The sequence below is a fragment of the Lactuca sativa genome, chromosome 3 (assembly GCF_002870075.4).
Source record: "Lactuca sativa cultivar Salinas chromosome 3, Lsat_Salinas_v11, whole genome shotgun sequence".
Lineage (NCBI taxonomy): Eukaryota > Viridiplantae > Streptophyta > Magnoliopsida > Asterales > Asteraceae > Lactuca > Lactuca sativa.
In genome coordinates this window covers 276,324,070-276,344,048 of record NC_056625.2, presented here as the reverse complement: position 1 = coordinate 276,344,048, position 19,979 = coordinate 276,324,070, and the positions used below count along the sequence as shown (strand labels likewise).

The window sequence follows — 19,979 nt, the reverse complement described above, 5'->3', positions numbered from 1 at the left end:
TCATTCTTAAATTATATTCCCTCTTAAATATATATTTATGCTAAATGATCATTAAGTTTAATAACACACTTGTATCGAGCAAACTTTTCAGCCAAATTTGTTGACTTTTACATTATTAGAACCATACCATTTGAATATATATAAAAAACGTTAGCAGCCGGGGAGTTCAATCTCTATATATTATGATCCCTGTGTATCATCATATTCATAATTCATTCTGGACGTAGAAAGCATGGAGCTGTTTCTCCCATTTTCAGCCTCTATAGCAGCGATTGTTTTTTCTTTGCTACTAAAATTCCTGCTGCAAAGCTTAGAAGGAAAGAGAGTGAAGAACAGAGAACCACCTCAAGCAAAGGGCCGATGGCCGGTAATCGGACACCTGCGCCTTCTAGGTGGAGCTGAACTACCTCACAGGGTCTTAGGTGGCATGGCAGATAAATATGGCCCCATTTTCACCATCAAGCTTGGTGTTCACAATGTTTTGGTGGTGAGTAACGCTGAGATGGCGAAAGAGTGCTTTACCACAAATGATAAGGTGTTTGCAAGTCGACCCAAGTCAATGGCAGTAGAACACATGGGCTATAACTATGCCATCTTGGCTCTAGCTCCTTATGGTGACTACTGGCGACAAGTGCGCAAGATCTTGACACTCGAGGTTCTCTCTCAGCGACGCGTGGAGATGCTTGGACCTCTTCGTGCTTCAGAGGTTAAAGCATCCATGGGAGATATATATAATGCTTGGGTAAAGAATAAAGAGAGTGGAAGTTCCGACATGGTAAAGGTGGATATGAAACAATGGTTTCAGAACTTGATATTAAATGTTGTGGTCAGGGTTGTTTCAGGAAAAAGGTTTTCACCTGATGACAAAGAAGGGGTTCGATTTCAAAAAGTGATAAGGAAATTCTTTGTGTTATTGGGCACATTTGTGGTGTCTGATTTTATTCCATATCTCAAGCCTTTGGACCTGGGAGGATACGAGAAAAAAATGAAGATGACAGGAGAAGAGATGTACGGAATTGTAACAGGATGGCTAGAGGATCACAAGAGAGTGAGGGCGGAGGAAAAGCATGCGCAGCAACATGAAAGAAGCCAAGTCTTCATGGATGTTCTGATTTCCGTTCTTGAAGGTGCCTCCCCAGAGGAATTCCGTGGTTTTGACCATGATACCATAATCAAGGCTACATGTTTGGTAAACCTTATTAATCTTTCTATATCTCATACTATTACTAGCTAGAGTTTGTTAATTAATCGTTTAATTATATATAGTTTCTTCCACATTCATTATAGTACGTATTTGCAACAGTTTTCAGTGGCAAATATAAAGATAAGCTGTGCAAACAAACAAAATTAATTATCAGCATGCATGCATGTTGCTTGAAATCTAGCTAATATAAGAAATTTGTTTTAACTTCAAACTTGCAGACTGTTTTAGCTGCGGGATTGGACACATCGTCTGCAACGTTAACATGGGCTTTATGTTTGTTGCTCAACAACCCAAGAGTATTAAAAATTGCCCAAGATGAATTGGATGAGCATGTTGGAAGGAAGAGAGCAGTAGAGGAGTCGGACCTGAAGAACCTTGTTTACCTTGACGCAGTCGTTAAAGAAACACTGCGTTTATACCCACCTGGACCTCTAAACCTTCCTCATGAGTCCATGGAGGATTGCGTTATTGGTGGCTACAAAATCCCTAAAGGCACACGTTTATTGACTAATCTTTGGAAAATTCAACATGATCCTAATAAATGGTCACATCCTGAAGAATTTCAGCCAGAAAGATTCTTGACAAGTCATAAACATGTTGATGTCAGGGGAAACAATTATGAATTGCTTCCTTTCGGTAGTGGTAGAAGAGTATGCCCTGCTATTCCCTTTGCTCTTCGGTCTTTGCATATAACTTTAGCTACTTTAATACAACAATTTGTGCTTAAAAACCCATCGAAAGAACCCATTGATATGAGTGAAAGCGCTGGAGTGACTATCAGCAAAGCCATCCCACTTGAGGTCCTTCTGGCGCCTCGTTTATCCCTTGATATGTACCCTGCAGTTGCTGCATGATACGTCTGCTTCGAATCATCACCGACCATGCGCCCACACTCTAGTCTTATTGAACAACCATTCCAAGACAATTAATCCCGAAAAATCACAAAGTCTTCTTACTATCTTATCAACAGCTTGTTAATTAGTCATACTAGCTACTTTGTTTTGGATTTTCATTATTTCATGCAATGGATACTACTTTGTTTTGGATTTTCATTATTTCATGCAATGCTTTCTAGTTTCTTCTGCTTGTATATATATGCTCTGTATATAGAGCCATCCCTTATTTACATTTTAAGCATCGATAATTAGCATGAAAATTTTTGCTGTTTAATTACACGAACATTGTGTTATCAGAGCTAGCTATGTTGCACGCATAATAGTTGCTTTATATCAATTTTAAAATGGTACAAGTCAACACTACTATATATTAGCATGGCTTAGCTTCTGATCCCAATTTTCAGACTATGTGTTTTTGAGCATGAAAAAAATATCCTTTCCAAGTCAGAAGAGATATGGGATTTTTTACAGAATGATTACGCTGTTGCCTGGATTAATCGGTTCGGTTGTCATCGGTTCACCCGTTATATGCATGCATGATTGGAACTTTAGTTTTAATGAGTATTTATGAATTTATATCATCTTATGTTTTAATTAGTAGTTTATTATTTAGAATTTAGCTTCTAGATTGACCCAAGTATATGGAGTTGTACCAGTCCTTAGCTTGTACCGAGTCTTCTGGTAGAACAATTAGCATGGCTTCTTTCATGGGTCACGTGTGTATCTAAGATGATTATATATAGCCTTTAGTGCTATGAATAAAATAGTTTTTTTGCTCTTTACTTTTCAGATTGCTGCACATTTAATTTATTACATTAGAAAAAACCTTTCTTCTTCCTTTCTTCATACATTTCGTGAGTGATAACAGTAATAAAAGGAGTTTGTTATTTTGGTCTTATATCCAACATACGCACACGGAAACTAATGAAGCTCAACAAATAGAGATATCCAAAAGAAAGATACCAATGTTTTGTTGTTCATCCAACATGGAAAGGATGAAACTGCTTTCCTCATAATCGTTTCTAGAGAATAATGGAACATTTTAAAGACTTCGTATCCACTATGGTTATCACCATCAAGCAATAGCAGCGACACCTTTAGCACGACGGACACTTTGAGCGGCGACATCAAACAAACGCGTTTTTGTCGCCGCTAAAAGTGTATGTCGCCGCTAAAAGCTTATGTTGGCGATCCGCCTCATTTCAACCCTAACCGTCGATTTAGGCGATGATCCAACGACTAGGAGGATGTAGAAAACTCCGCGTTATTTTCCCTCCGGTGTGTCGCCGCTAAAGGCTACTCGTCGTCGCTATTGCTAGTTCTGGCGATCCGCGTCATTTCAACCCCAACAGTCGATTTAAGTGATGATCCAACGATGTAGAAAACCCCGGATTGTTTTCCCTCCGATGTGTCACCGCTAAAGGTGTCGCTGCTAAAGAGCCTCGACAATAAAATCTGCGTCGTCTTCACTTTCTTCCCTGATCTACTTCTGTGTTTTCCCTTCTTCTCTCTTCTTTCTACTCACCACCTTCGACCCCATCGGAATTTCACCGAAATCTTCGATATTTCACCTCTCTTCCTCTCCATTTTCCCCCTTTCTCTTTTCCTTTTCTCTTCTCCCTAATAAATTTGTGTTGGTTGTCGGAATTTTGAGACCCCCACCTTTCTCGCCGGAGTATACCGCCACCACCACTGTTCATGACGAAATTTTGATAATTTTGATATTTTAGATCTGTATTTGTATTTGTATTTTGTGTTTGTAGATGTGGATATGTATTTGTATTTGCATTTCTATGTATATGAGTATCTTGAGTGTATTTTATGTATGTATATGTGTTTTTGTATGCTCATTTATATGTATATGTATGTAAATTCTGTATGTGTATGTGTTTTTGTATGCTCATTTATATGTATATGTATGTAAATTCTGTATGTGTATGTGTTTTTGTATGTATATGTGTATTTTGTATGTGTATTATGTATGTATGTGTATTTGTATGTATACAAATACATACGAATAGCGACGATACCTTTAGTGGCAACAAATAGTATTAGCATCGACACGCCTTTAACGGCGACAGAAGGCAATAGCGGCGACCAGTGGAGCATTAGCGACGAACCAACAGTAGTGATCATTTAGCGGCGACATTTTCGACCTTTAGCGACGACGCCCGTCCCCAGTAATACTCTAATTTCTTGTAGTGCACCAGTCAGTGACGGAAGCTTCTAGAGGCCTAGGGGGGCCAAGGCCTCCCCGTTTTTCTCATTCTCAGCTATAAATATTATATAAACTAGGTTATAAATGTGTACTACACGAAACCAACGTAAAATCATTTTAGAAGTTAATAGATGTTATAATTAATAATACATTTGCAAACAAATATTTTTTAGAAGCTTAAAGGTTTTATCCATAACTATAAAATTGTTAGTTTAAACCCATAGAAATTATGTTTGTGAAAGATTAACACTATTAATTTACAAGGATTTATTAATTTATTAATTTAAGAAGATTAAAGCTTTGTCAGTAATTTTATAATTTTGTTTTTAAATTAATATATACAATGTTATAAATATCCAATTTACTTATAATTGTCTTTTAAAATAAATACATACACTATTATGAATATCCAATTTACTTTTTGTATATTTAGATATTTGATAAAATCTCAAAGTTGCACCATACAATATAAAATTTGAGTACAGTTAATGGTCAACTTACCGATTATACCCTCCTAGATTCAAAAAGAAAGAAAGTGGCTATTAACATACATAATAAATCAAAAGTAGCAATAAGTAATTTAAAGGTTGTTTAAATTTCTGTAATTTAAAGATTGTTCAAGTTTATGCGGAAGCAAATGACATGCCAATTGACTAAATATGGATATCTTGCAAGTTTGGATGCAGAATTGACCAAGATGAGACTTTTCATGAGACCATATTCCTAATTTTGCCAAAATAAACTGTGTGTTAGGTCCAAAAGCATAATGATTGCTTGAAGTACCGAATGTATTTTTGACAATATTTTAAGCATTTATCTTAATGACATCTGAAAAATTATTAGACATTTATATTTGTACTTCAAAAAGGTCAACTAAATAAGTAAATACCAACTTTGATAGAGAGTAATTCAACCTCTAAATTTCTGATCATTTACTACCCAAAAACATCACGAGGAAGAATATGTTTTGTAGGAAAATAAAATGATAACATATAAAAACATATATATGAAAAATGTATGTACAATGCATAATTCTAAGTCTTATTCTTTACACCATTTTAATTTTAATTTAAGAATTTTTATTTTCACATGTAAAAAAATTAAAAGACAACAGAGGCTCATTAAAACCCAATTAAGTGATAAAAAGATAATTTTGTGACGTTAAAATTCCACAAACAAAATTGGGTTACAATGCAATTTTTCTATTCCATTACATGATAAATGAAGAAAAAAAGGAATGGAAATTAACAAATGGAGTGAATCACCTTCGTTCGGCAGTAGTTTATTCCATTGCTTCCTTCTCTGATCCATTATACTAAACACTACCTTAGTCTTTTCGGTAATGATGCTTTAGCAAATACCCCAGATCCAAATAAGCTGATATGAGCTCATTTAAGCTTTGCGCATACCTTAAATAAATAGGTAGAAGTTTGCAATTATCACTAATTATTTTTACTTTTTCTTCACAACTCCAAATCCAACTTAATGATTGACATGAGAAAGCAAATTATATGAAATAGTAAATCACCTTTATATTTTTTAGCATCTTTAAACTTTATACAGTAAGGAAAAACATTTGTAAATTGAAGAATTATCAAATGAGCGTTGCATTACCTCGACAAATCGAGGTTGATTCACTGATTGTTTTCCATGTTTCTTGAATAACAGGTCTTATCATACCCACCAAGAAACTATGTTAAAAAAAAGGTTGTAGGCTCCCAAGAGAGAATCTCAGTCCATTGATCTCCTCTTTATCTATCTCATCACCATCACCACTGCATTCCACACAAATCAAGTTCAATTATAAAATTAAAAGGGATATAAATAATAACAACAATTACAAAACTATCTACTTTTAAAGTAAAGAAGCAAAGTGTACTTCTGCTGTACACTTATATATATAGAAACTGATTGAACTAAAAAATAAATGATTACAAATTGGAATCCTAGCTTTCAAGAGGCTAGTTCTCTCCTTGAGCTTTAACTTTAACAGAAATAGATCCAAGATGATGACCGACTGAATCTAAACTCCCACTTAAAGATAAACAACACCAACATATCCTAATTGACTAAAAGACCTTATTGCCCCCACCATCTCTACTTAAGCCACACTTAGAGAACCACAACCGAATGCGCATGGTTGTTTAAAATATTATAGTCACATGAGAAATGAGATGCAATTAAGAAACTGAATAAACCTAACCACAATGGAAATAATGATGCATTTGGAGAATCTTTTGTGTGTGTGTGTGTGTATATATCACATGTACATTAGTTGTTGTAATTCTCTCATAAGTGCTTATGTGCTTGAATCATACCAATCATAGATTAAAACATAACTTTCCTTGTGAACTCAAATACCATTTTTCCTAATTTTTTTTGCAGTGCTTTTATATACTCGAAAGGGAAATTGAAAGTTATAACACAATATGTTAGTATATCAGAAGATATATGTCTCATATTATCTTAATTTTGACAAATACCACCCATATTTAGAGGTTATTTGAGTCAATTTCTATAACCCTAATATTTGAATGTTCAACTAATAGGTATTTGGTCAATACGGTGGTGAAGATCAGAAAACACCTTTGACTATGAGTTGGTGATGTTTACTTGTCACGTTTTGATTGAATCTTTCACCCGCTTTGATTCTCAGAGTCTGTCAGCCTTTGATTCTTTGCTAGTATACTTTATTTGAGGCATTTGGATTTTACTGTGTATTAAGGTTTTTCCTATGATTTTTTTTTTTTTCAATTTCTTACATTATACTTTGCACGGCTAGAAGCCAATGCCCTTTTCTTTTATAAAACTGCACTTCTCAAAAAATATGATTTAGTGCAAATCATTGATATATCATTTTATACATTATTATTTAGAGAATAAATTAATATCAAGCTGGAATAAAAAGGAATTCAAAGGAATTGAAATGAAATATTTTGATATTAAAGCCTTTAGGTGACAAATAGATGAAATTTAATTTGCTCAAAATACATCTAATTCAACAACTGAAAGATTCTATGATTTTTTTGACACAAGAACATAAAATATATGTCATTCTTAAATTATATTCCCTCTTAAATATATATTTATGCTAAATGATCATTAAGTTTAATAACACACTTGTATCGAGCAAACTTTTCAGCCAAATTTGTTGACTTTTACATTATTAGAACCATACCATTTGAATATATATAAAAAACGTTAGCAGCCGGGGAGTTCAATCTCTATATATTATGATCCCTGTGTATCATCATATTCATAATTCATTCTGGACGTAGAAAGCATGGAGCTGTTTCTCCCATTTTCAGCCTCTATAGCAGCGATTGTTTTTTCTTTGCTACTAAAATTCCTGCTGCAAAGCTTAGAAGGAAAGAGAGTGAAGAACAGAGAACCACCTCAAGCAAAGGGCCGATGGCCGGTAATCGGACACCTGCGCCTTCTAGGTGGAGCTGAACTACCTCACAGGGTCTTAGGTGGCATGGCAGATAAATATGGCCCCATTTTCACCATCAAGCTTGGTGTTCACAATGTTTTGGTGGTGAGTAACGCTGAGATGGCGAAAGAGTGCTTTACCACAAATGATAAGGTGTTTGCAAGTCGACCCAAGTCAATGGCAGTAGAACACATGGGCTATAACTATGCCATCTTGGCTCTAGCTCCTTATGGTGACTACTGGCGACAAGTGCGCAAGATCTTGACACTCGAGGTTCTCTCTCAGCGACGCGTGGAGATGCTTGGACCTCTTCGTGCTTCAGAGGTTAAAGCATCCATGGGAGATATATATAATGCTTGGGTAAAGAATAAAGAGAGTGGAAGTTCCGACATGGTAAAGGTGGATATGAAACAATGGTTTCAGAACTTGATATTAAATGTTGTGGTCAGGGTTGTTTCAGGAAAAAGGTTTTCACCTGATGACAAAGAAGGGGTTCGATTTCAAAAAGTGATAAGGAAATTCTTTGTGTTATTGGGCACATTTGTGGTGTCTGATTTTATTCCATATCTCAAGCCTTTGGACCTGGGAGGATACGAGAAAAAAATGAAGATGACAGGAGAAGAGATGTACGGAATTGTAACAGGATGGCTAGAGGATCACAAGAGAGTGAGGGCGGAGGAAAAGCATGCGCAGCAACATGAAAGAAGCCAAGTCTTCATGGATGTTCTGATTTCCGTTCTTGAAGGTGCCTCCCCAGAGGAATTCCGTGGTTTTGACCATGATACCATAATCAAGGCTACATGTTTGGTAAACCTTATTAATCTTTCTATATCTCATACTATTACTAGCTAGAGTTTGTTAATTAATCGTTTAATTATATATAGTTTCTTCCACATTCATTATAGTACGTATTTGCAACAGTTTTCAGTGGCAAATATAAAGATAAGCTGTGCAAACAAACAAAATTAATTATCAGCATGCATGCATGTTGCTTGAAATCTAGCTAATATAAGAAATTTGTTTTAACTTCAAACTTGCAGACTGTTTTAGCTGCGGGATTGGACACATCGTCTGCAACGTTAACATGGGCTTTATGTTTGTTGCTCAACAACCCAAGAGTATTAAAAATTGCCCAAGATGAATTGGATGAGCATGTTGGAAGGAAGAGAGCAGTAGAGGAGTCGGACCTGAAGAACCTTGTTTACCTTGACGCAATCGTTAAAGAAACACTGCGTTTATACCCGCCTGGACCTCTAAACCTTCCTCATGAGTCCATGGAGGATTGCGTTATTGGTGGCTACAAAATCCCTAAAGGCACACGTTTATTGACTAATCTTTGGAAAATTCAACATGATCCTAATAAATGGTCACATCCTGAAGAATTTCAGCCAGAAAGATTCTTGACAAGTCATAAACATGTTGATGTCAGGGGAAACAATTATGAATTGCTTCCTTTCGGTAGTGGTAGAAGAGTATGCCCTGCTATTCCCTTTGCTCTTCGGTCTTTGCATATAACTTTAGCTACTTTAATACAACAATTTGTGCTTAAAAACCCATCGAAAGAACCCATTGATATGAGTGAAAGCGCTGGAGTGACTATCAGCAAAGCCATCCCACTTGAGGTCCTTCTGGCGCCTCGTTTATCCCTTGATATGTACCCTGCAGTTGCTGCATGATACGTCTGCTTCGAATCATCACCGACCATGCGCCCACACTCTAGTCTTATTGAACAACCATTCCAAGACAATTAATCCCGAAAAATCACAAAGTCTTCTTACTATCTTATCAACAGCTTGTTAATTAGTCATACTAGCTACTTTGTTTTGGATTTTCATTATTTCATGCAATGGATACTACTTTGTTTTGGATTTTCATTATTTCATGCAATGCTTTCTAGTTTCTTCTGCTTGTATATATATGCTCTGTATATAGAGCCATCCCTTATTTACATTTTAAGCATCGATAATTAGCATGAAAATTTTTGCTGTTTAATTACACGAACATTGTGTTATCAGAGCTAGCTATGTTGCACGCATAATAGTTGCTTTATATCAATTTTAAAATGGTACAAGTCAACACTACTATATATTAGCATGGCTTAGCTTCTGATCCCAATTTTCAGACTATGTGTTTTTGAGCATGAAAAAAATATCCTTTCCAAGTCAGAAGAGATATGGGATTTTTTACAGAATGATTACGCTGTTGCCTGGATTAATCGGTTCGGTTGTCATCGGTTCACCCGTTATATGCATGCATGATTGGAACTTTAGTTTTAATGAGTATTTATGAATTTATATCATCTTATGTTTTAATTAGTAGTTTATTATTTAGAATTTAGCTTCTAGATTGACCCAAGTATATGGAGTTGTACCAGTCCTTAGCTTGTACCGAGTCTTCTGGTAGAACAATTAGCATGGCTTCTTTCATGGGTCACGTGTGTATCTAAGATGATTATATATAGCCTTTAGTGCTATGAATAAAATAGTTTTTTTGCTCTTTACTTTTCAGATTGCTGCACATTTAATTTATTACATTAGAAAAAACCTTTCTTCTTCCTTTCTTCATACATTTCGTGAGTGATAACAGTAATAAAAGGAGTTTGTTATTTTGGTCTTATATCCAACATACGCACACGGAAACTAATGAAGCTCAACAAATAGAGATATCCAAAAGAAAGATACCAATGTTTTGTTGTTCATCCAACATGGAAAGGATGAAACTGCTTTCCTCATAATCGTTTCTAGAGAATAATGGAACATTTTAAAGACTTCGTATCCACTATGGTTATCACCATCAAGCAATAGCAGCGACACCTTTAGCACGACGGACACTTTGAGCGGCGACATCAAACAAACGCGTTTTTGTCGCCGCTAAAAGTGTATGTCGCCGCTAAAAGCTTATGTTGGCGATCCGCCTCATTTCAACCCTAACCGTCGATTTAGGCGATGATCCAACGACTAGGAGGATGTAGAAAACTCCGCGTTATTTTCCCTCCGGTGTGTCGCCGCTAAAGGCTACTCGTCGTCGCTATTGCTAGTTCTGGCGATCCGCGTCATTTCAACCCCAACAGTCGATTTAAGTGATGATCCAACGATGTAGAAAACCCCGGATTGTTTTCCCTCCGATGTGTCACCGCTAAAGGTGTCGCTGCTAAAGAGCCTCGACAATAAAATCTGCGTCGTCTTCACTTTCTTCCCTGATCTACTTCTGTGTTTTCCCTTCTTCTCTCTTCTTTCTACTCACCACCTTCGACCCCATCGGAATTTCACCGAAATCTTCGATATTTCACCTCTCTTCCTCTCCATTTTCCCCCTTTCTCTTTTCCTTTTCTCTTCTCCCTAATAAATTTGTGTTGGTTGTCGGAATTTTGAGACCCCCACCTTTCTCGCCGGAGTATACCGCCACCACCACTGTTCATGACGAAATTTTGATAATTTTGATATTTTAGATCTGTATTTGTATTTGTATTTTGTGTTTGTAGATGTGGATATGTATTTGTATTTGCATTTCTATGTATATGAGTATCTTGAGTGTATTTTATGTATGTATATGTGTTTTTGTATGCTCATTTATATGTATATGTATGTAAATTCTGTATGTGTATGTGTTTTTGTATGCTCATTTATATGTATATGTATGTAAATTCTGTATGTGTATGTGTTTTTGTATGTATATGTGTATTTTGTATGTGTATTATGTATGTATGTGTATTTGTATGTATACAAATACATACGAATAGCGACGATACCTTTAGTGGCAACAAATAGTATTAGCATCGACACGCCTTTAACGGCGACAGAAGGCAATAGCGGCGACCAGTGGAGCATTAGCGACGAACCAACAGTAGTGATCATTTAGCGGCGACATTTTCGACCTTTAGCGACGACGCCCGTCGCCAGTAATACTCTAATTTCTTGTAGTGCACCAGTCAGTGACGGAAGCTTCTAGAGGCCTAGGGGGGCCAAGGCCTCCCCGTTTTTCTCATTCTCAGCTATAAATATTATATAAACTAGGTTATAAATGTGTACTACACGAAACCAACGTAAAATCATTTTAGAAGTTAATAGATGTTATAATTAATAATACATTTGCAAACAAATATTTTTTAGAAGCTTAAAGGTTTTATCCATAACTATAAAATTGTTAGTTTAAACCCATAGAAATTATGTTTGTGAAAGATTAACACTATTAATTTACAAGGATTTATTAATTTATTAATTTAAGAAGATTAAAGCTTTGTCAGTAATTTTATAATTTTGTTTTTAAATTAATATATACAATGTTATAAATATCCAATTTACTTATAATTGTCTTTTAAAATAAATACATACACTATTATGAATATCCAATTTACTTTTTGTATATTTAGATATTTGATAAAATCTCAAAGTTGCACCATACAATATAAAATTTGAGTACAGTTAATGGTCAACTTACCGATTATACCCTCCTAGATTCAAAAAGAAAGAAAGTGGCTATTAACATACATAATAAATCAAAAGTAGCAATAAGTAATTTAAAGGTTGTTTAAATTTCTGTAATTTAAAGGTTGTTCAAGTTTATGCGGAAGCAAATGACATGCCAATTGACTAAATATGGATATCTTGCAAGTTTGGATGCAGAATTGACCAAGATGAGACTTTTCATGAGACCATATTCCTAATTTTGCCAAAATAAACTGTGTGTTAGGTCCAAAAGCATAATGATTGCTTGAAGTACCGAATGTATTTTTGACAATATTTTAAGCATTTATCTTAATGACATCTGAAAAATTATTAGACATTTATATTTGTACTTCAAAAAGGTCAACTAAATAAGTAAATACCAACTTTGATAGAGAGTAATTCAACCTCTAAATTTCTGATCATTTACTACCCAAAAACATCACGAGGAAGAATATGTTTTGTAGGAAAATAAAATGATAACATATAAAAACATATATATGAAAAATGTATGTACAATGCATAATTCTAAGTCTTATTCTTTACACCATTTTAATTTTAATTTAAGAATTTTTATTTTCACATGTAAAAAAATTAAAAGACAACAGAGGCTCATTAAAACCCAATTAAGTGATAAAAAGATAATTTTGTGACGTTAAAATTCCACAAACAAAATTGGGTTACAATGCAATTTTTCTATTCCATTACATGATAAATGAAGAAAAAAAGGAATGGAAATTAACAAATGGAGTGAATCACCTTCGTTCGGCAGTAGTTTATTCCATTGCTTCCTTCTCTGATCCATTATACTAAACACTACCTTAGTCTTTTCGGTAATGATGCTTTAGCAAATACCCCAGATCCAAATAAGCTGATATGAGCTCATTTAAGCTTTGCGCATACCTTAAATAAATAGGTAGAAGTTTGCAATTATCACTAATTATTTTTACTTTTTCTTCACAACTCCAAATCCAACTTAATGATTGACATGAGAAAGCAAATTATATGAAATAGTAAATCACCTTTATATTTTTTAGCATCTTTAAACTTTATACAGTAAGGAAAAACATTTGTAAATTGAAGAATTATCAAATGAGCGTTGCATTACCTCGACAAATCGAGGTTGATTCACTGATTGTTTTCCATGTTTCTTGAATAACAGGTCTTATCATACCCACCAAGAAACTATGTTAAAAAAAAGGTTGTAGGCTCCCAAGAGAGAATCTCAGTCCATTGATCTCCTCTTTATCTATCTTATCACCATCACCACTGCATTCCACACAAATCAAGTTCAATTATAAAATTAAAAGGGATATAAATAATAACAACAATTACAAAACTATCTACTTTTAAAGTAAAGAAGCAAAGTGTACTTCTGCTGTACACTTATATATATAGAAACTGATTGAACTAAAAAATAAATGATTACAAATTGGAATCCTAGCTTTCAAGAGGCTAGTTCTCTCCTTGAGCTTTAACTTTAACAGAAATAGATCCAAGATGATGACCGACTGAATCTAAACTCCCACTTAAAGATAAACAACACCAACATATCCTAATTGACTAAAAGACCTTATTGCCCCCACCATCTCTACTTAAGCCACACTTAGAGAACCACAACCGAATGCGCATGGTTGTTTAAAATATTATAGTCACATGAGAAATGAGATGCAATTAAGAAACTGAATAAACCTAACCACAATGGAAATAATGATGCATTTGGAGAATCTTTTGTGTGTGTGTGTGTGTATATATCACATGTACATTAGTTGTTGTAATTCTCTCATAAGTGCTTATGTGCTTGAATCATACCAATCATAGATTAAAACATAACTTTCCTTGTGAACTCAAATACCATTTTTCCTAATTTTTTTTGCAGTGCTTTTATATACTCGAAAGGGAAATTGAAAGTTATAACACAATATGTTAGTATATCAGAAGATATATGTCTCATATTATCTTAATTTTGACAAATACCACCCATATTTAGAGGTTATTTGAGTCAATTTCTATAACCCTAATATTTGAATGTTCAACTAATAGGTATTTGGTCAATACGGTGGTGAAGATCAGAAAACACCTTTGACTATGAGTTGGTGATGTTTACTTGTCACGTTTTGATTGAATCTTTCACCCGCTTTGATTCTCAGAGTCTGTCAGCCTTTGATTCTTTGCTAGTATACTTTATTTGAGGCATTTGGATTTTACTGTGTATTAAGGTTTTTCCTATGATTTTTTTTTTTTTCAATTTCTTACATTATACTTTGCACGGCTAGAAGCCAATGCCCTTTTCTTTTATAAAACTGCACTTCTCAAAAAATATGATTTAGTGCAAATCATTGATATATCATTTTATACATTATTATTTAGAGAATAAATTAATATCAAGCTGGAATAAAAAGGAATTCAAAGGAATTGAAATGAAATATTTTGATATTAAAGCCTTTAGGTGACAAATAGATGAAATTTAATTTGCTCAAAATACATCTAATTCAACAACTGAAAGATTCTATGATTTTTTTGACACAAGAACATAAAATATATGTCATTCTTAAATTATATTCCCTCTTAAATATATATTTATGCTAAATGATCATTAAGTTTAATAACACACTTGTATCGAGCAAACTTTTCAGCCAAATTTGTTGACTTTTACATTATTAGAACCATACCATTTGAATATATATAAAAAACGTTAGCAGCCGGGGAGTTCAATCTCTATATATTATGATCCCTGTGTATCATCATATTCATAATTCATTCTGGACGTAGAAAGCATGGAGCTGTTTCTCCCATTTTCAGCCTCTATAGCAGCGATTGTTTTTTCTTTGCTACTAAAATTCCTGCTGCAAAGCTTAGAAGGAAAGAGAGTGAAGAACAGAGAACCACCTCAAGCAAAGGGCCGATGGCCGGTAATCGGACACCTGCGCCTTCTAGGTGGAGCTGAACTACCTCACAGGGTCTTAGGTGGCATGGCAGATAAATATGGCCCCATTTTCACCATCAAGCTTGGTGTTCACAATGTTTTGGTGGTGAGTAACGCTGAGATGGCGAAAGAGTGCTTTACCACAAATGATAAGGTGTTTGCAAGTCGACCCAAGTCAATGGCAGTAGAACACATGGGCTATAACTATGCCATCTTGGCTCTAGCTCCTTATGGTGACTACTGGCGACAAGTGCGCAAGATCTTGACACTCGAGGTTCTCTCTCAGCGACGCGTGGAGATGCTTGGACCTCTTCGTGCTTCAGAGGTTAAAGCATCCATGGGAGATATATATAATGCTTGGGTAAAGAATAAAGAGAGTGGAAGTTCCGACATGGTAAAGGTGGATATGAAACAATGGTTTCAGAACTTGATATTAAATGTTGTGGTCAGGGTTGTTTCAGGAAAAAGGTTTTCACCTGATGACAAAGAAGGGGTTCGATTTCAAAAAGTGATAAGGAAATTCTTTGTGTTATTGGGCACATTTGTGGTGTCTGATTTTATTCCATATCTCAAGCCTTTGGACCTGGGAGGATACGAGAAAAAAATGAAGATGACAGGAGAAGAGATGTACGGAATTGTAACAGGATGGCTAGAGGATCACAAGAGAGTGAGGGCGGAGGAAAAGCATGCGCAGCAACATGAAAGAAGCCAAGTCTTCATGGATGTTCTGATTTCCGTTCTTGAAGGTGCCTCCCCAGAGGAATTCCGTGGTTTTGACCATGATACCATAATCAAGGCTACATGTTTGGTAAACCTTATTAATCTTTCTATATCTCATACTATTACTAGCTAGAGTTTGTTAATTAATCGTTTAATTATATATAGTTTCTTCCACATTCATTATAGTACGTATTTGCAACAGTTTTCAGTGGCAAATATAAAGATAAGCTGTGCAAACAAACAAAATTAATTATCAGCATGCATGCATGTTGCTTGAAATCTAGCTAATATAAGAAATTTGTTTTAACTTCAAACTTGCAGACTGTTTTAGCTGCGGGATTGGACACATCGTCTGCAACGTTAACATGGGCTTTATGTTTGTTGCTCAACAACCCAAGAGTATTAAAAATTGCCCAAGATGAATTGGATGAGCATGTTGGAAGGAAGAGAGCAGTAGAGGAGTCGGACCTGAAGAACCTTGTTTACCTTGACGCAGTCGTTAAAGAAACACTGCGTTTATACCCACCTGGACCTCTAAACCTTCCTCATGAGTCCATGGAGGATTGCGTTATTGGTGGCTACAAAATCCCTAAAGGCACACGTTTATTGACTAATCTTTGGAAAATTCAACATGATCCTAATAAATGGTCACATCCTGAAGAATTTCAGCCAGAAAGATTCTTGACAAGTCATAAACATGTTGATGTCAGGGGAAACAATTATGAATTGCTTCCTTTCGGTAGTGGTAGAAGAGTATGCCCTGCTATTCCCTTTGCTCTTCGGTCTTTGCATATAACTTTAGCTACTTTAATACAACAATTTGTGCTTAAAAACCCATCGAAAGAACCCATTGATATGAGTGAAAGCGCTGGAGTGACTATCAGCAAAGCCATCCCACTTGAGGTCCTTCTGGCGCCTCGTTTATCCCTTGATATGTACCCTGCAGTTGCTGCATGATACGTCTGCTTCGAATCATCACCGACCATGCGCCCACACTCTAGTCTTATTGAACAACCATTCCAAGACAATTAATCCCGAAAAATCACAAAGTCTTCTTACTATCTTATCAACAGCTTGTTAATTAGTCATACTAGCTACTTTGTTTTGGATTTTCATTATTTCATGCAATGGATACTACTTTGTTTTGGATTTTCATTATTTCATGCAATGCTTTCTAGTTTCTTCTGCTTGTATATATATGCTCTGTATATAGAGCCATCCCTTATTTACATTTTAAGCATCGATAATTAGCATGAAAATTTTTGCTGTTTAATTACACGAACATTGTGTTATCAGAGCTAGCTATGTTGCACGCATAATAGTTGCTTTATATCAATTTTAAAATGGTACAAGTCAACACTACTATATATTAGCATGGCTTAGCTTCTGATCCCAATTTTCAGACTATGTGTTTTTGAGCATGAAAAAAATATCCTTTCCAAGTCAGAAGAGATATGGGATTTTTTACAGAATGATTACGCTGTTGCCTGGATTAATCGGTTCGGTTGTCATCGGTTCACCCGTTATATGCATGCATGATTGGAACTTTAGTTTTAATGAGTATTTATGAATTTATATCATCTTATGTTTTAATTAGTAGTTTATTATTTAGAATTTAGCTTCTAGATTGACCCAAGTATATGGAGTTGTACCAGTCCTTAGCTTGTACCGAGTCTTCTGGTAGAACAATTAGCATGGCTTCTTTCATGGGTCACGTGTGTATCTAAGATGATTATATATAGCCTTTAGTGCTATGAATAAAATAGTTTTTTTGCTCTTTACTTTTCAGATTGCTGCACATTTAATTTATTACATTAGAAAAAACCTTTCTTCTTCCTTTCTTCATACATTTCGTGAGTGATAACAGTAATAAAAGGAGTTTGTTATTTTGGTCTTATATCCAACATACGCACACGGAAACTAATGAAGCTCAACAAATAGAGATATCCAAAAGAAAGATACCAATGTTTTGTTGTTCATCCAACATGGAAAGGATGAAACTGTTTTCCTCATAATCGTTTCTAGAGAATAATGGAACATTTTAAAGACTTCGTATCCACTATGGTTATCACCATCAAGCAATAGCAGCGACACCTTTAGCACGACGGACACTTTGAGCGGCGACATCAAACAAACGCGTTTTTGTCGCCGCTAAAAGTGTATGTCGCCGCTAAAAGCTTATGTTGGCGATCCGCCTCATTTCAACCCTAACCGTCGATTTAGGCGATGATCCAACGACTAGGAGGATGTAGAAAACTCCGCGTTATTTTCCCTCCGGTGTGTCGCCGCTAAAGGCTACTCGTCGTCGCTATTGCTAGTTCTGGCGATCCGCGTCATTTCAACCCCAACAGTCGATTTAAGTGATGATCCAACGATGTAGAAAACCCCGGATTGTTTTCCCTCCGATGTGTCACCGCTAAAGGTGTCGCTGCTAAAGAGCCTCGACAATAAAATCTGCGTCGTCTTCACTTTCTTCCCTGATCTACTTCTGTGTTTTCCCTTCTTCTCTCTTCTTTCTACTCACCACCTTCGACCCCATCGGAATTTCACCGAAATCTTCGATATTTCACCTCTCTTCCTCTCCATTTTCCCCCTTTCTCTTTTCCTTTTCTCTTCTCCCTAATAAATTTGTGTTGGTTGTCGGAATTTTGAGACCCCCACCTTTCTCGCCGGAGTATACCGCCACCACCACTGTTCATGACGAAATTTTGATAATTTTGATATTTTAGATCTGTATTTGTATTTGTATTTTGTGTTTGTAGATGTGGATATGTATTTGTATTTGCATTTCTATGTATATGAGTATCTTGAGTGTATTTTATGTATGTATATGTGTTTTTGTATGCTCATTTATATGTATATGTATGTAAATTCTGTATGTGTATGTGTTTTTGTATGCTCATTTATATGTATATGTATGTAAATTCTGTATGTGTATGTGTTTTTGTATGTATATGTGTATTTTGTATGTGTATTATGTATGTATGTGTATTTGTATGTATACAAATACATACGAATAGCGACGATACCTTTAGTGGCAACAAATAGTATTAGCATCGACACGCCTTTAACGGCGACAGAAGGCAATAGCGGCGACCAGTGGAGCATTAGCGACGAACCAACAGTAGTGATCATTTAGCGGCGACATTTTCGACCTTTAGCGACGACGCCCGTCCCCAGTAATACTCTAATTTCTTGTAGTGCACCAGTCAGTGACGGAAGCTTCTAGAGGCCTAGGGGGGCCAAGGCCTCCCCGTTTTTCTCATTCTCAGCTATAAATATTATATAAACTAGGTTATAAATGTGTACTACACGAAACCAACGTAAAATCATTTTAGAAGTTAATAGATGTTATAATTAATAATACATTTGCAAACAAATATTTTTTAGAAGCTTAAAGGTTTTATCCATAACTATAAAATTGTTAGTTTAAACCCATAGAAATTATGTTTGTGAAAGATTAACACTATTAATTTACAAGGATTTATTAATTTATTAATTTAAGAAGATTAAAGCTTTGTCAGTAATTTTATAATTTTGTTTTTAAATTAATATATACAATGTTATAAATATCCAATTTACTTATAATTGTCTTTTAAAGTAAATACATACACTATTATGAATATCCAATTTACTTTTTGTATATTTAGATATTTGATAAAATCTCAAAGTTGCACCATACAATATAAAATTTGAGTACAGTTAATGGTCAACTTACCGATTATACCCTCCTAGATTCAAAAAGAAAGAAAGTGGCTATTAACATACATAATAAATCAAAAGTAGCAATAAGTAATTTAAAGGTTGTTTAAATTTCTGTAATTTAAAGGTTGTTCAAGTTTATGCGGAAGCAAATGACATGCCAATTGACTAAATATGGATATTTTGCAAGTTTGGATGCAGAATTGACCAAGATGAGACTTTTCATGAGACCATATTCCTAATTTTGCCAAAATAAACTGTGTGTTAGGTCCAAAAGCATAATGATTGCTTGAAGTACCGAATGTATTTTTGACAATATTTTAAGCATTTATCTTAATGACATCTGAAAAATTATTAGACATTTATATTTGTACTTCAAAAAGGTCAACTAAATAAGTAAATACCAACTTTGATAGAGAGTAATTCAACCTCTAAATT

The 19,979-nt window shown here is 35.0% G+C and overlaps 3 protein-coding genes across 3 annotated transcripts; all 3 read left to right on the top strand.

The window, feature by feature from the left end:
* Positions 1-204: 204 nt before the first annotated feature.
* Positions 205-2,269, top strand: LOC128133100 (cytochrome P450 82A4-like). Its single transcript, XM_052770108.1, has 2 exons — positions 205-1,189; positions 1,423-2,269. Exons 1-2 carry the CDS (start codon positions 233-235, stop codon positions 2,056-2,058), a joined length of 1,593 nt encoding a protein of 530 aa, XP_052626068.1. The 5' UTR covers positions 205-232; the 3' UTR covers positions 2,059-2,269.
* Positions 2,270-7,574: 5,305 nt separating this feature from the next.
* LOC128133099 (cytochrome P450 82A4-like) lies at positions 7,575-9,629 on the top strand. The gene is made up of 2 exons (XM_052770107.1): positions 7,575-8,558; positions 8,792-9,629. The coding sequence occupies exons 1-2, from the start codon at positions 7,602-7,604 to the stop codon at positions 9,425-9,427; spliced, it is 1,593 nt and encodes a 530-aa protein (XP_052626067.1). The 5' UTR covers positions 7,575-7,601; the 3' UTR covers positions 9,428-9,629.
* A 5,313-nt stretch (positions 9,630-14,942) lies between these two features.
* Positions 14,943-17,007, top strand: LOC111917658 (cytochrome P450 82A4). Its single transcript, XM_052770106.1, has 2 exons — positions 14,943-15,927; positions 16,161-17,007. Exons 1-2 carry the CDS (start codon positions 14,971-14,973, stop codon positions 16,794-16,796), a joined length of 1,593 nt encoding a protein of 530 aa, XP_052626066.1. The 5' UTR covers positions 14,943-14,970; the 3' UTR covers positions 16,797-17,007.
* Positions 17,008-19,979: the final 2,972 nt, after the last annotated feature.

What these genes read in the sequence shown, in the direction of transcription:
- LOC128133100 (XM_052770108.1), top strand. Translation starts at nt 233, where the DNA reads ATGGAGCTGTTTCTCCCATTTTCAGCCTCTATAGCAGCGATTGTTTTT. An exon ending in TAATCAAGGCTACATGTTTG is followed by an intron (nt 1,190 to 1,422) that starts GTAAACCTTATT and finishes TCAAACTTGCAG; the next exon opens with ACTGTTTTAGCTGCGGGATT.
- LOC128133099 (XM_052770107.1), top strand. Translation starts at nt 7,602, where the DNA reads ATGGAGCTGTTTCTCCCATTTTCAGCCTCTATAGCAGCGATTGTTTTT. An exon ending in TAATCAAGGCTACATGTTTG is followed by an intron (nt 8,559 to 8,791) that starts GTAAACCTTATT and finishes TCAAACTTGCAG; the next exon opens with ACTGTTTTAGCTGCGGGATT.
- LOC111917658 (XM_052770106.1), top strand. Translation starts at nt 14,971, where the DNA reads ATGGAGCTGTTTCTCCCATTTTCAGCCTCTATAGCAGCGATTGTTTTT. An exon ending in TAATCAAGGCTACATGTTTG is followed by an intron (nt 15,928 to 16,160) that starts GTAAACCTTATT and finishes TCAAACTTGCAG; the next exon opens with ACTGTTTTAGCTGCGGGATT.